The 13,102-nt window shown below is 50.1% G+C and overlaps 1 protein-coding gene across 1 annotated transcript in view; it reads left to right on the forward strand.

The window, feature by feature from the left end:
• Positions 1-13,102, forward strand: part of Dennd3 (DENN domain containing 3) — a 56,275-nt gene that overhangs the window by 18,753 nt on the left and 24,420 nt on the right. Inside the window, exons 6-10 of the mRNA XM_051159715.1 lie at positions 150-269; positions 512-730; positions 4,844-4,965; positions 10,016-10,171; positions 11,906-12,002. Coding sequence (XP_051015672.1) covers positions 150-269; positions 512-730; positions 4,844-4,965; positions 10,016-10,171; positions 11,906-12,002 — 714 coding nt within the window. The remainder of the gene's footprint in view (positions 1-149; positions 270-511; positions 731-4,843; positions 4,966-10,015; positions 10,172-11,905; positions 12,003-13,102) is intronic.

A 13,102-nucleotide genomic window follows, 5' to 3' on the forward strand; every position in this document is an offset into this window, starting at 1 on the left:
TGCCCACATGTATGTAGAATGCTTTTTCCCCCAACTCCAACAACAGTGTCTAATTACAATGTTTTCTATGCCTGAATGGTGACTATGGGGCATTTTGACCTCCACTGTAGACAGCTCTCTGAATTAACAGCGTCTCTTGGTCCTCACAGATAGTTAACATGAAGCCTCTGCAGGTTGTGTTTCCCTCTCGAGCGGACCCCGAGAGCCCCATCATCGACTTGGACCTTCACCTGCCTCTGCTCTGCTTCCGACCTGAGAAGGTGTTGCAGGTGTGCGGGCGCCAGGAACATTGGCTTGCTCCGTTGATAGGATTAGACCGCGTTTTACAGTATAGGCCACAGCTTCGGTGCAGCGCAGCACACCTGTCTGCAACCGGCCTTGGCCTTGGTCTTTGTAAACGGAACTCGGGAAGAGGCTAAAAGCAGCCTCTGGTTTGGGGAGAGGGACTTCCCATGGCCAGCCCAAAGCAGCCAGAAGCAACCGGAAGCAAACACTGCTCTTGCTCCCCTAGATCCTGACCTGCATCCTGACGGAACAGCGCATCGTGTTCTTCTCCTCAGACTGGGCTCTGCTGACGCTCGTTGCTGAGTGCTTTGTGGCCTACCTGCACCCCCTGCAATGGCAGCACACCTTTGTGCCCATCCTGTCGGGTCAAATGCTGGACTTTGTCATGGCTCCCACGTCTTTCCTCATGGGGTGTCATCTTGACCACTTCGAAGAAGTCAGAAAGGTTAGAGAGAGAACTCCGGTTGTGGGGGGAAGGAATAAACCCACATGACTCCATCGTGTGGCAGGTAGGAAGTGGCATTTGAAATCGCTCTGCGTCTCCTACACATGCCCCACAGCAGGGAAAAGCAAGGTGCTTGCCCTGGGGTGCGGTGGGGAGGGGGGTGCCCCATTGTTTTGTCTGAAGGCTTCTGCACTCTGGGTACCACACAGCACACATGTGTTTACGCACACAGATGACACACAATGCACTGTGTCTTCTTCCCCTGTGCCATTGGGAATGTGTACACGCTGTGCATTCGTCTTGTTTGTTCTTTCTTCTTTCTTTCTTGGCTTCGGGATGTGTTTGAAATCCAGACCCCTGCAATTCAAAGGGCCAGAGTCTTGTGGTACCTCCCAGCCTTGTTAGGTTCAGAGCAGCGCCTGTGACTTGCAGTACACTTTGAGCAGGGGACAGATATTCGGGCAGTGAAGTGATGTCACTTCCAGCCTCTGCTAATTAGCTCTGTAACCTGGATGAATTAGTCGCTTCCTAAGCCTCTCTCTCTCTCTCTCTCTCTCCATCTGTGAAGGGGCCAGCAATGGTATCCTTGTGGGCAGGGCTCCAAACGACACACAGCTGGCTTGTAGGTGGCCGCTCTGTTGCCACCTCAGCACATTTTCTGCTTTGCTAGTTTGTTTTTTGTTTTTTGGGGTTTTTAAAAAAGATTTTTTTTCTTTCTTTCTTTTTTTTAAAGATTTATTTATTATTATGTATACAGAGCTCTGCCTGCATGCACTCCTGCAATCCAGAAGAGGGCACTAGATCACATTATAGATGGTTGTGAGGCACTGTGTGGTTGCTGGGAATTGAACTGAGGACCTCTGGAAGAACAGACAGTGCTCTTAACCCCTGAGCCAACTCTCCAGCCCCTTAAGACTTATTTTATGTGTGTAGTGCTCTATCTGCATGTACACCTGCATGTCAGAAGAGGGCATCAGATCCCAGTATAGATGGCTGTGAGCCACCATGGGGGTTCTGGGAACTGAATGCAGGACCTCTGGAAGAGCAGCCAAAGAGCTTAACAGCTGGGCTGTCTCGCCAGCCCCACTTTGCTGGTTTTTTATTGTTGTTTATTTGTTTTTGCTTTTTCAAAACAGGGTTCCTCTGTGTAACAGCCCTGGTATCCTGGAACTCATTCTATAGACCAGGCTGGCCTCGAACTCACAGCGATCCACCTGCCTCTGCCTCCCGTGTGCTGGGATTAAAGGCGTGCACCACCACCACTGGTTCCACTTTGCTGTTTTAAATGCATCCACTGAGCTTTGTTAACACTTGGCCTGAACGTACAGTGGGCTGCTCACAGTGTTAGGGCATCTGTGGCTCTGGGTGTTCACTCTCTGTGTGGCTTACACTCATTGAGATAGCAAACTTCTTCCTCTCTTAGCCATCAAAGGACAGCAAGTTTGCCCACCTGGCTACCACAGTGAGGATCAAGCAAGACAAGGAGTAGCGCCTGGCATACTGTAGGTGCTAATTGGGGGGGACAGTGCTTGTTTGTCTGTGATGGTCTCACACTGTTGCCACCCAGGGCGGTCAAGCCTTCTCTGCGTTCCTCCTGCCTTAGTTTCCCCAGTGCTAGCCCTGGGATGTTTTTAAACTGTCATCTGTCATGGGGCCTGGATAGATGAACAAACAGTCAGCTCGAAGATGGCGGACAGATAATGAGGCCATTGCCCTTGGTCTGTGATGGCAGATGGGGACACTGAGGTACTGCCAGCCTCTCCCAGGGTGGCTGCTGGACTTGAGAACAGAGTGGGCAGTCCCATCTCATGCTGTTACTGTTTCTGATCCTGAGGTTCCTGTGGGTGGGAGCCTGGCAGCTCGGTGCTGTCCAGCGTCCACTTACTTCCGGTTACTAATGGCATCCGGTATGTTTTCATGTGTGCATTGGCAGTTCCACAGGGCAGGGAGAATAGCATTGAATTGAGTTTGTTTTGTTTTTGTTTTGTTTTGTTGTGCGTATGAGAGGGGCTGGTGGCATGTGTGTAGAGGTCAGAGGACGACATTTGGAGTCAGTTCTCATTTCCCACTTTGAGGCAGGGTCTTTCCTGTTTCTGGCTCTGTGCTGTGAACTCCAGGCTAGCCGGACAGTGAGCTTCTGTGTAATTCTGTCTCCATCGCCCACCTCACCACAGAAGTGTTGAGATTATAGACGTGTGCTACCACATCTAACTTTTTAATTTTTAAGAAAGACTTATTATTCTAAAGTGTGTGTGTGTGTGTGTGTGTGTGTGTGTGTGTGTGTGTGTATGTGAGAGAGAGAGAGAGAGAGAGAGAGAGAGAGAGAGAGAGAGAGAGAGAGAGAGAGAGGCTTGCTATGTTGCTCAGGCTGGTTCAGAACTCACTGTTGAAGCTCAGGTTGGCCTTGAATTTATGATCCCTCCGACTCAGCCTCTGGAGTTATGGGTTTGTACACACCACCATGTCCTACATTTAACTCCTGTGTTCTGAGCACTTATGTATGACGCCTTCCCTGACAGTCTGCTGTCAGCCTGTGTCAGATTCCTGCCCTCCACACCATTTCCTAGAAGTTTAAAGGAAACCCCGCCTCCTGGCTGTCCTGTTTCTTCCTGGGGGTGGATGGGTGGGCAGGCCTATGTGTTCTTGCCAAAGCCAGTGACTCACTGTGGAAAATAACTCAGGAAAAGGCTGTTCAGACCTCCTCGGGAGGGTTAGAAACCAAGAACCTCAGCCTGTTCTGCCTTGTGGACCAGGACAAAAAAAGGGGGGGGGGGGGGGCAGTACTCTGATGTTTAAAATTGTGTTTCTTTTTTATGTCACTCATGAAAAACCATCTTGTTTGGGCTCTTCAGGCAGGAAGATTCTTTTATCTTCAGACATATTTACTTAGCAATTCCGGTTAGGAATCCTGCAGGAAACTATCTTTGTGATTTACATGTTCTGGAAGATTCTAAGAGCAGCATTTTGGGTTTGTTTGGTGTTCCACTCCTCATGGATAGGATCAGCAGAAAAGAGCTAGTAGGGTCCCTGGAGTACTCGGATCAGGACACTTCTTGTGCACACCTGGTGTTGGCATGGAGCACAACACTGTGTACCTAGCCAGAGGACCCATGTTTGCCCAGTCAGACGTTGGCCCATTACAAGCTGTGTTTGCACACGTTCCACATGCCACCCAAGGGCGGAGGGTCAGGGCTAAAGCAGGAGTGGTGTCTTCTGAGTGTCCCTGTCTCTTTCTGCAGACTTGAGAGTCTTGGGGTCTAGAGCTATGCCCTTACTCATGCTGAGTAGTTGCCGCCACAGATAAGACCTTGTAAGTGCTCCAGTGTGCATAGTTTCAGAAATTCCACCCCTATCCTGAGGCCACTTAGCCTTGTGTTCTGGGCCCTGGGTGGCAGAGCTGGCTGGGCAGCTGAGTGGTACACTGGGCATTGAGTGTGGACTGTGTTCTCGTGGAGTTCTGGAAGGTTCTTTCAAGGCACCATGAAGCACTCCCTATAGTATTTGTCCCAGGGTCGATGGACACTTGATAACCTGCTTGGGGTCTTAACTCAGAGAAGGCCTGTGGTCCATCCACACGTGAACTGCTCAGTTTTCACAAGGAAAGGGATTCTGACCTCTGGCGGCAGTGTCCAGATGATCCTCCGAGAAACTGCCGAGTGACGAGGCACACTGCGTGAGCCCACCCACATGGAGTCTTTAGAGTGGTTAAAGTCATAGGGACCCAAAGTAGAATAGAAGGTGCCACGGCCAAAGGGAGGAAGAGACAGTGAGTTCGCATCAAATGAAGACAGAGTTTCTCTGTTCGGGGACATTGCAGGTTTGGAGACAGGTAGCAGTGAAGGCTGTGGAGTGAGTAGAACTGACACTGTGGTAACACTCACATTGTGGGCATTTTGCTACAATTCTGAGAAGAGAAAGCCACATTTAGTCAGATTTACCCATCGCCAGAACACTTGCGCACTGCACTTCTGTGGAGGACGCACTGAGCAGGGTGACTTGACATCGGTACTATCTCGGTGAATGCAAATACATTTGTAGGTGTTTTTTTGTTTTTTGTTTTTTTAAATAAGGCATGTGCAGACTCAAACTGTGACATTGACCTCTGCCTTCCAGGAAGCTGATGGCTTGGTCCTGATAGACATTGACCACGGGAGTGTCACCTGCTCTAAGTCCTCTGACGATGACGCAGACATCCCTGATGTCCCTCTTCTTCTGGCACAGACCTTCATTCAGAGGTGATGTGAAGTGGAGTGTTTGCGCATGCCTGTGACCTAATTCTGTGTTTGTCGCTTTTCTAATTTCTTATTGTGATGTCTATTTTACATAGTCAGGATTTGGGAATTATTTTTGAATATTTATTTTTTTTTTAGTTTTTTTTTTTTAAAGACAAGGTCACACACACAATGTGGTTCTGGCTGTCCTGGAACTTACTGTGAAGACCAGGCTGGCCTCAAACTCACAGGATCTGCCTGTGTCTGCCTCTTAAGTGGAGTGGCTGGGGTTAAAGGCATGTACTATTATGCCAGTTGTGAATATATTTTTTTTTGAGATAGGGTTTCTCTGTGTAGCCCTGGCTGTCCTGGACTTGATTTTGTAAACCAGGCTGGCCTCAAATTCAGAGATCTGCCTGCCTTTGCCTCCCCGAGTGCTGGGATTACAGGCGTGGGCCACCACGCCCGGCTCATTGTGAATATTTTTGAGAGAAATGATTTGTCTTTATTTTGATCTTGTCAAAATATGAATCATGGCTTAATGGAGTCAAGGGGCTCTGGCACCCCACTCCTCAGTCTATAGCTTCCCAATGCTATAGCCACTGCCTCTGGGTGCTGTGCTGTGCTTTCTGAAGCTCATTCATTTATTCAGTTACTCACTCATTCATTCATTCACTCACTCATTCATTCACTCATTAGATATGTGTAGGACATCATAAAGTGCCCCAATTCAGTTAGTTGTGCACCAGCGATGACAAATCAGTAATGCTGTGACACTCAGGGCAGTTGGCTTGAGGGTGACCTCCTCTCAGTAACTAAACTTCCTTGGCCTGGAGCAAGCTCAGCCAGTGGTCTCCCCAAAGGGCCAGTTCACAGATAATCTAATGCTTTGAGTGCTCTGAGGTCTCTGCCACAGTACAGAGGCTTCCATCCTCGGGAGGGTGGAGGTGCCCCTGCTGGTAAAGCAGGAGGTAGTTGCACTGTGGCATCTATCTTCACTGGCCCTGGTCCCAGGCTGGGCAGGCACCACACACACAGCAGTACCCTGCTCCCTTGGGTTGTACTGCCCCCTGCCCCAGCGGTGGTAGCAGGAGAGATCAGTTCTCATGGCTGCTCCTTCACCTGGTGTGTGGATCTCAGAAGCAAATGCTGAGGTCGGGGGACAGTGAGCAAATGTGACAGGTGGTCTTAAACTTTGTGGTAAATAACCAGGTTGGCCTGTGAGGCCCTGCTGAGGCCAGGGATGTGACTCTATAGGTCTCTGGCTGACTCTAGGGTCTTGCTATGTAGCCCTGGCTGGTCTGAAACGGGCCTTATAGCCAGGGTGGCCTTTATTCCTCACAACCCTGCTTTAGTCTCCTAGTGTTGAGAGCACAGATATGAGCCACCACCCCCAGCTCCTTAGTGGCTCCCCCCAATTCCCCCCAGGACAGGGTTTCTCTGTGTAGCCCTGGCTGTCCTGGGACTCACTCTGTAAATCAGGCTGCCCTTGAACTCAGAGCTCCTCCTCCCCAGTGCTGGGTGCTGGGGATAAAGGTGTGTGCCACCACCGCCTGGCTCCTTGGTTGGTCTTGTTTTTTGTTTTGTTTTGTTTTGTTTTGTTTTTTTCTTGTTCTCAGTACTAGGGGTCACAGCAGCACTTTGTGCGTGTGAGGTGAACGCTCTACTGCTGAGCTACGCCCCCAGCCCTTGTTTATTTTTCAGGCAGGGTTTCACTGTGTAGCCAACTCCCAATCTTCCTATCTCTATTCGTGCGCGCTGAGGCACAGACACGTTCCCTGGGCCCTTGGGACTGGAGGCCTGGGCTGCGAGGCCAGGGCACTGTGCTTGAACACCTGAGCTGGCCTTTCCTGAGCTCTCATGGTGGCCTTGTGGAGATTCCTTTTTTTCCTGGACAGTGTCTGCTAAAATCTGCAACATTTTGAGTGTTGACTCAGGGCCAGAAGGGGAAACTGCTTCACCCGCTGTCATGTGACAGGTCACATTAAACACACAGCTTTATGAGCCAGATGGTGGCGGCACACACCTTTAATCCTAGAACTCAAGAAGCAGAGACTGGCGGATCTCTGAGTTTGAGGCTAGCTCTGGTCTACTCAGGGAGTTCCAGGACAGCCAGGGAGGGCAACTTGGAGAAATCCTATGTAGAAAAGGCAAAAACCAGCAACAAAACCACAGGCTTACTAATATCCTGTTGGGGAAGTGTGTGTCTTGTCGTAAATGGACTCGGTGTTTAGGTTTGGGTCTAGCCCTGAGATGTACAGTTTATGCACAGAGGTGTAGAGGTTCATGTAAGTATTCAGACCCTCACACTGGAGACACCCTTCTCTCCAATTGGGTTTTTAGGGGTGTGGTAGGGCTAGACGCCTGGCCCTTAGCACACACTAGGCCAGCATGCTAGCACCAAGCGACATTCTGCTAAATAAAGCATTTTGGGTAAGGAACACAACCTACATATAGAAGGCCAGCCTGTGTTTTTGTTTTGTTTTGTTTTGTTTTCCATTTCTTTTTTCACTAGGTTTTTACACTTTAAAAAAAATTATACATGGGGTATCTTATTTGCATGTAGGGCATTGGCTCCCTGGGACTGCAGTTGCAGACTGCTGTAAGTCACTGTGTGGGATGCTGGAGACTGAAACTGGGCCCTCTTAACTACTCAGTCATCTCTCCAGCCTGACTTTGGAGTCTTTCAAACTTCTAATGATGGGGGTTGGAGAGATGGCTCAGTGGTTAAGAGCACTGGCTGCTCTTCCAGAGGGCTCCGTTCAATTCCCAGCATCCACATGGCAGCTCACATCTATCTGTAACCCCTGTTTCAGGGGAATCTGACACCCTCATACAGACATACACACAAGCAAAACACCAATACGCATAGAGTTAAAAAAAAAAAAAAACTTTAAAAAATCTTTAAGAAGTAAGACAGATGACAAAGACACAGTAGGGGGCACATGGGAAGTTTGCCCTTCATGACTATGGGAGCTAGGGCCATGGCCATCCTCCTGCAGCCTCCTGGGGGGTGGGGGGGGTTGGGTCAGGCTCCTGAGTGGGTTCTTACCTCCCTCCTGATAACCAAGCTGACCTGGCTGTTTGCTTTGGCGGAAGAATCTAACAATGTTGGCATTGCTTGCTTTTCAGAATCCAAGGGCAGGGGTGTGGAGTTAGGGCTCTGCTGTCGCAGGCCCCTACCCCCACCCCTGGGAATAAACCTGTGAGGTGGAGCATCTTGCAGGGGCTCTGTACAGGAACACTCTTTTATAGACCTGACAGGCCCATGCACTTCTAAGCCTGATTCAGGCCTCCTTAACTGACCTAGAAGGAGGAGTCCATCTGTACACAGATGTTTGGCCAGAGGGACACATGGCAGTGGTCTTTTCTCTCAGATTCTCCTAGAAGGCCTGGGCCACACTGCTCTTCTTGCTCTGCTAATGAGAAGCCTTCTTCTCCGTGGGTGCGGGGCGGGGATCAGGCCCCTTTCTCGGTTGTTCTGGCTCAGTGTGTGTATGGAAGGGAAGGTCAAGTTTCTGCAGGGAGCCGCTTCTTACACCCAGTTGTGCCCAAACAGAAGGCTCAGAAGACACACCACGCTGCAGGCAGTGCCGCTGTGTGGTTCCCGCAGGGGAGTCCCTGCTGTTCTGTTCCTCCTGTACCCTGCTCTGTGCTCTACCAGGTCAAAGTCAGTTTGGTGTTAATGTGCCAATGTCATTAACCCTGTTAGGCAGGGAAGAGCCTGTGAGATCTCACTAGTCAGGTCAGCAGGGCTAGGACACCCACCCAGGGCAGCTTCTCAGGGCGTTAGGAATGAGTCCAAAGTGTACCTGCTCCTTATGGTCGTGTGACTTTGACCCATAGGGGACCCTGCAAGCTCACTGTGCTCATGGCAACGCTGAGGGCACCCAAGAGCCTCTCCTCCACCTCGTCCCCAGGGCCTCCCACTACCATGTGACTTGCTTCTCACAGAGCAGGGTCAGAGCATCTTTTAGGAGCACCCTCCTCCCATATTCATATTCATAGTCATAGTCATAGTCATGGCTTCACCACTTGGGGTCTCTGCTGTCCTTTTATCATCCTCCTGTTCTAAGACTGACTTATCTATTTTCTGTTTCCGCCACTCTCGCATGGCATAAGATCTATGCAGTAAGCTAGGCGTGGTGGCTCACACCTGTAATCCCAGCACTCAGGGAGGCGGAGGCAGGTGGATCTCTGCGAGTTCGAGGCCAGCTTGGTCTATGAAGTGAGTCTGGGATAGCTAAGGCTACACAGAGAAACCCTGTCTCAAAAAAAAAAAAAAAATCTATACAGTAGGGCCTCTGCCTGGTCTACATTAGGCCTGTGCCTGACTTACCATAGGTGCACAAGGAACATCTGTGGAACAAACGTGTGTTACTTCTGCCTGTTTAAAACAGAAGACTCAACCACATGGTGGCTCACAACCATCTATAAAGAGATCTGGTGCCCTCTTCTGTCGTAAAAGCGTGTATGCACCCAGGACAGTGTATACATAACAAACAAACAAACAAACAAACACCCCAAAACAGCACCCTTGCTTGCTGATGCCCAGAGCCTCCTCTTAGGCAAATGTCGTATCCTTGAAATGCTGAGGATTGAGCCCAAGGCCGTATTCCTAAGCCGCTCTCGAAACACAGGCTTGCATAGCCTGGGAAGGCCAGGCCCCAGGCTCAGAGGTGGCTCCGGGTGAGTTTCTCTCTGTCCTTGAGGGACCTGCAGATGAGCCAGTGGCCACTCCGTGCTGGGCCAAGAATGGTGGCACCCAGGACATAAAAAGCAGGACACAGAGTGGCTTCTTTTGATCCTGCCTGGGCAGAAGATGCCGAGAGGCGGCTGACACAGAAAATGCCTGTGTCCTAGAAGGAGGCCTGTTTGAGCCTGAAGCAAGACCTTCCTGTGGTGACATTTGTTGGTGAATAAACTCTTGTAGCTCTGAGTTCTTCAGAGCCTTCTCACATGGTTGACAGGCGTCAGAGCTTCTTAAACTACCCGTCTACCTGGCTTCTGAGCATGTCACACCAGGTACTCAGCTCAGTCTGCTTTTTTTTTTTTTCCTTTCTTTTTAAACCAGAGTCCAGAGCCTCCAGCTGCACCCAGATTTGCACCTGGCCCACCTGAGCTCCAGCACAGACTTGAATGAGGGCCGCGCCCACCGCCGCGCCTGGCAGCAGACTCTCAACTGCAAGATTCAGCATATCACCCTGCAGCTGCTCGTCGGCATCTTCAGGTATTTTAAAGATCACCACAGATCCAGGAGTGGCCTTTGAGCTCATTCCTCAACCTTTCCTCATGACCAGATTAGAGGGTCTAACCCTGCCCCTGCCCAGCACCCTCTCAGCCATGACTGTCTGTCTCTAGCACTGGACACTCGGATGGCTGGGTCCAAGGTGGCTTCCTGGGAGATGGTGCTTGTGTGGCCTGGCAGAGAGCTCAGGGTCAGCCCAGGGAGAGTATGTTCCAGAAGCTGTGAAGAGACAGCTGGGTCATATCCACAGGACCAGAACCCAGATGGTACAACATCCAAGGGGCTCAGGACTCAGGGGTGTGCAGACTTTAGCACTGGGAAGCTCTCTGACATCGCCCGCTGCCTGGTGTGTGGCTGTGCTGCTCAAGCCCCTGGCCAGCGTCAGCTAAGAAGTCAAGTAAAGTTTATATGTGGAACGTGGCATAGTAGAGGAACTTCCAACACGTGTCACTTAAGGAATTATATTGCAGCTTGGGGCCATTTCTTTCTACCAACTCTTTCTTCTGTCACAGCACCCTTTGCCTCTCTTCTCCCAGCATCCATAGCGAAGGAGGCTCTGGCATGCTCTGAAGGGGCGTCTGCTCAGGAGGGGTTGGCACAGAGCCCTGGCTTTCCCAGGACTCTGATTATTTCCAAGGTTTTTTTCTTTATCTACTTTTATGTATATGAATGCTTTGCCTGCATGTACACCTGCAAGCCAGAAGAGGGCACCAGATCACATCGTAGATGATTGTGAGCCACCGTGTGGTTGCTCGGAATTGAACTCAGGACGTCTGGAGGAGCAGTCAGTGCTCTTAACCTCTGAGCCATCTCTCCAGCCCTCCAAACTTCAACAGCCTTGTCTTTTTGATATCTTCACTTACATAAAGCAAACTTATTAGGGAGAAAATGAGGTAGTATGCCAGAGAGAGATTGTATTGTTTCATTGTTTAAAGCAGGGTCCTGGGTGTGCTTCTTTTTTATTCTTGGGAGAAAAAAAAGTTTATGGATAAGGTGGTTGAGTGTCTTTTATTTTATTTTATTTTATATTTTATTTTATTTTTTAAACAACAATAAAATACTTTATAACAGGTGGTGCAAGCCTGTGATCCCAGAACTTGGGAAGGAGGAGGCAGAGGTAAGAAGATCAGTAGTGCGAGGCAGTTCTCACACTCGAGGGTTGAGCTACGTGAGGCTATCCCCCTGCCCCAGACAAAACAACAGAAGAAAATAAGATTCCAGGCTGTAAAACTCTGCACCCCTAGATGAATGCATCTTCACTCACCATGGAAGGAAGACAGCAGGCACATCACCCGGGCCATGCCCAGCAGGCCGTGGAGTCTTTATAGCATGTCCCTGTAGCTTGGGGAGACTGTGAACTTATGAGACAGGTTATGGAGTGCAAGAGGGGCTTGTCTGGACAGAGTGGTGGCTGATGTTGTTGGCAGCATTTACATGCCCTCTTACCTCCAAATTGACCTCTGAGCCCAGTGGCTTTTGTAGCATGATAGCAGATGGTTGAGTCTTAAATGTCATAAAGAGCCGAGGTCCGAGGAGGCAGTGGCGGCCGCAGCACTGTCTCCCAGCTTCTTCCTAGTTGAAGGAGTGATGGCGGCCGTACAGTATAGGATACAGGAAGCTGTGAAGAGTGTATTTCTCAGCATCGTCCTGCTGCCAGACGGCGGGCATGCTTGAGCGTTGTGGCGGTTCAGCACATGGCCACATTCTCTTCACTAGGGAAGTGAAGAATCACTTGAATTATGAGCACCGAGTCTTCAACAGCGAGGAGTTTCTGAAGACGAGAGCGGCTGGGGACCAGCAGTTCTACAAGCAGGTGAGAGGGATGGGGCTGGGCCGGCCCCACTCACTTACTCCTCTGTGTTGGAACATTTCTCAACGAAAGGCTTTTTGTGATCTAGTCATGTTGTATCAATTGTATTCGCTTTTTCAGAAAGTTTGGTTTTTTTTGTCTAGTTTCCATGCCTTGGTCGCCTCATGTTTAAGTTAGCTTTAGAGTATACTGTATATTAATTAAGTAAGAGACACACTATTAAGCATGCAGTTTGGTGGATGTGGCACAAGCTCATACCTGGGTGACCATGCTCTCAGTCAGGGCATCAGTCCCCTCTCGGTGTCACTATCTTCCAGCGTAGGCAGCCTTTGCTCTGTGGGTGAGGGAACTATGGCCCTTTGAGAGTTTCTTGTCATCACCATGATAGTCTGAGCACTGCTGGTTCTTTCTTTCTCTCAGGGAGACTGACCTTAGCTGTGTCTTGGTTGTTTCCTTGACAGTAGCCTAGGTTTAAGGTGGAGCCCACTGTTTCTGCCCAATGACTTGTCTGTGCATCATACAAAATGCACAGGGCTTTGATCTAGCAGGCAGCCCTATGGACCCCTACGGGTTTGTTTTGACATCTCTGAGGTAGGAAGGACCACCTGTCTCCAGGGTATCTATTAGCTTAAGCTATCCGCTGGGTAACATGTAATGGTGTGACCTCCTACATGGTTCTGTGTGCCTCTCCTCTCCATTCCTGTCCTGTGAACCTCCTGGTGTCCCCTGCTGTCTTACAGTAGTAACCCGGGTCCGTCTGTAGACCACCTGGGACAGGGCTGTCTACAGCTCTGGGTTCTTTTGCTATACAGGGTGCTGCTACCTGTTTCTCTTCTGGATCTTCCTACAGTGTTTGCCTTTGGGTTCCTGGCTGACCTACACCCTCCCATGTGGATCTGGGCACCTTTTAGCCCCCCCTCTTTCCTGCCTTTATTGGGGGGAGGGTAGCTTGTAGTCTGGGAGCTTCCTTGCCATACTGTTTACATACATATCCAGGTGGAAACAATTGCTGTGCTGGGGAGTTCCCTGTGGGGTCAGGGCCCCAGGGCTGCCTGGTTCCTGAGCCAGGCTGAGGCAGTCTATGAACCAGGCAGAGCCAGACT

This window comes from Acomys russatus, chromosome 17, assembly GCF_903995435.1.
Source record: "Acomys russatus chromosome 17, mAcoRus1.1, whole genome shotgun sequence".
In the NCBI taxonomy this organism is placed as follows: Eukaryota; Metazoa; Chordata; class Mammalia; order Rodentia; family Muridae; genus Acomys; species Acomys russatus.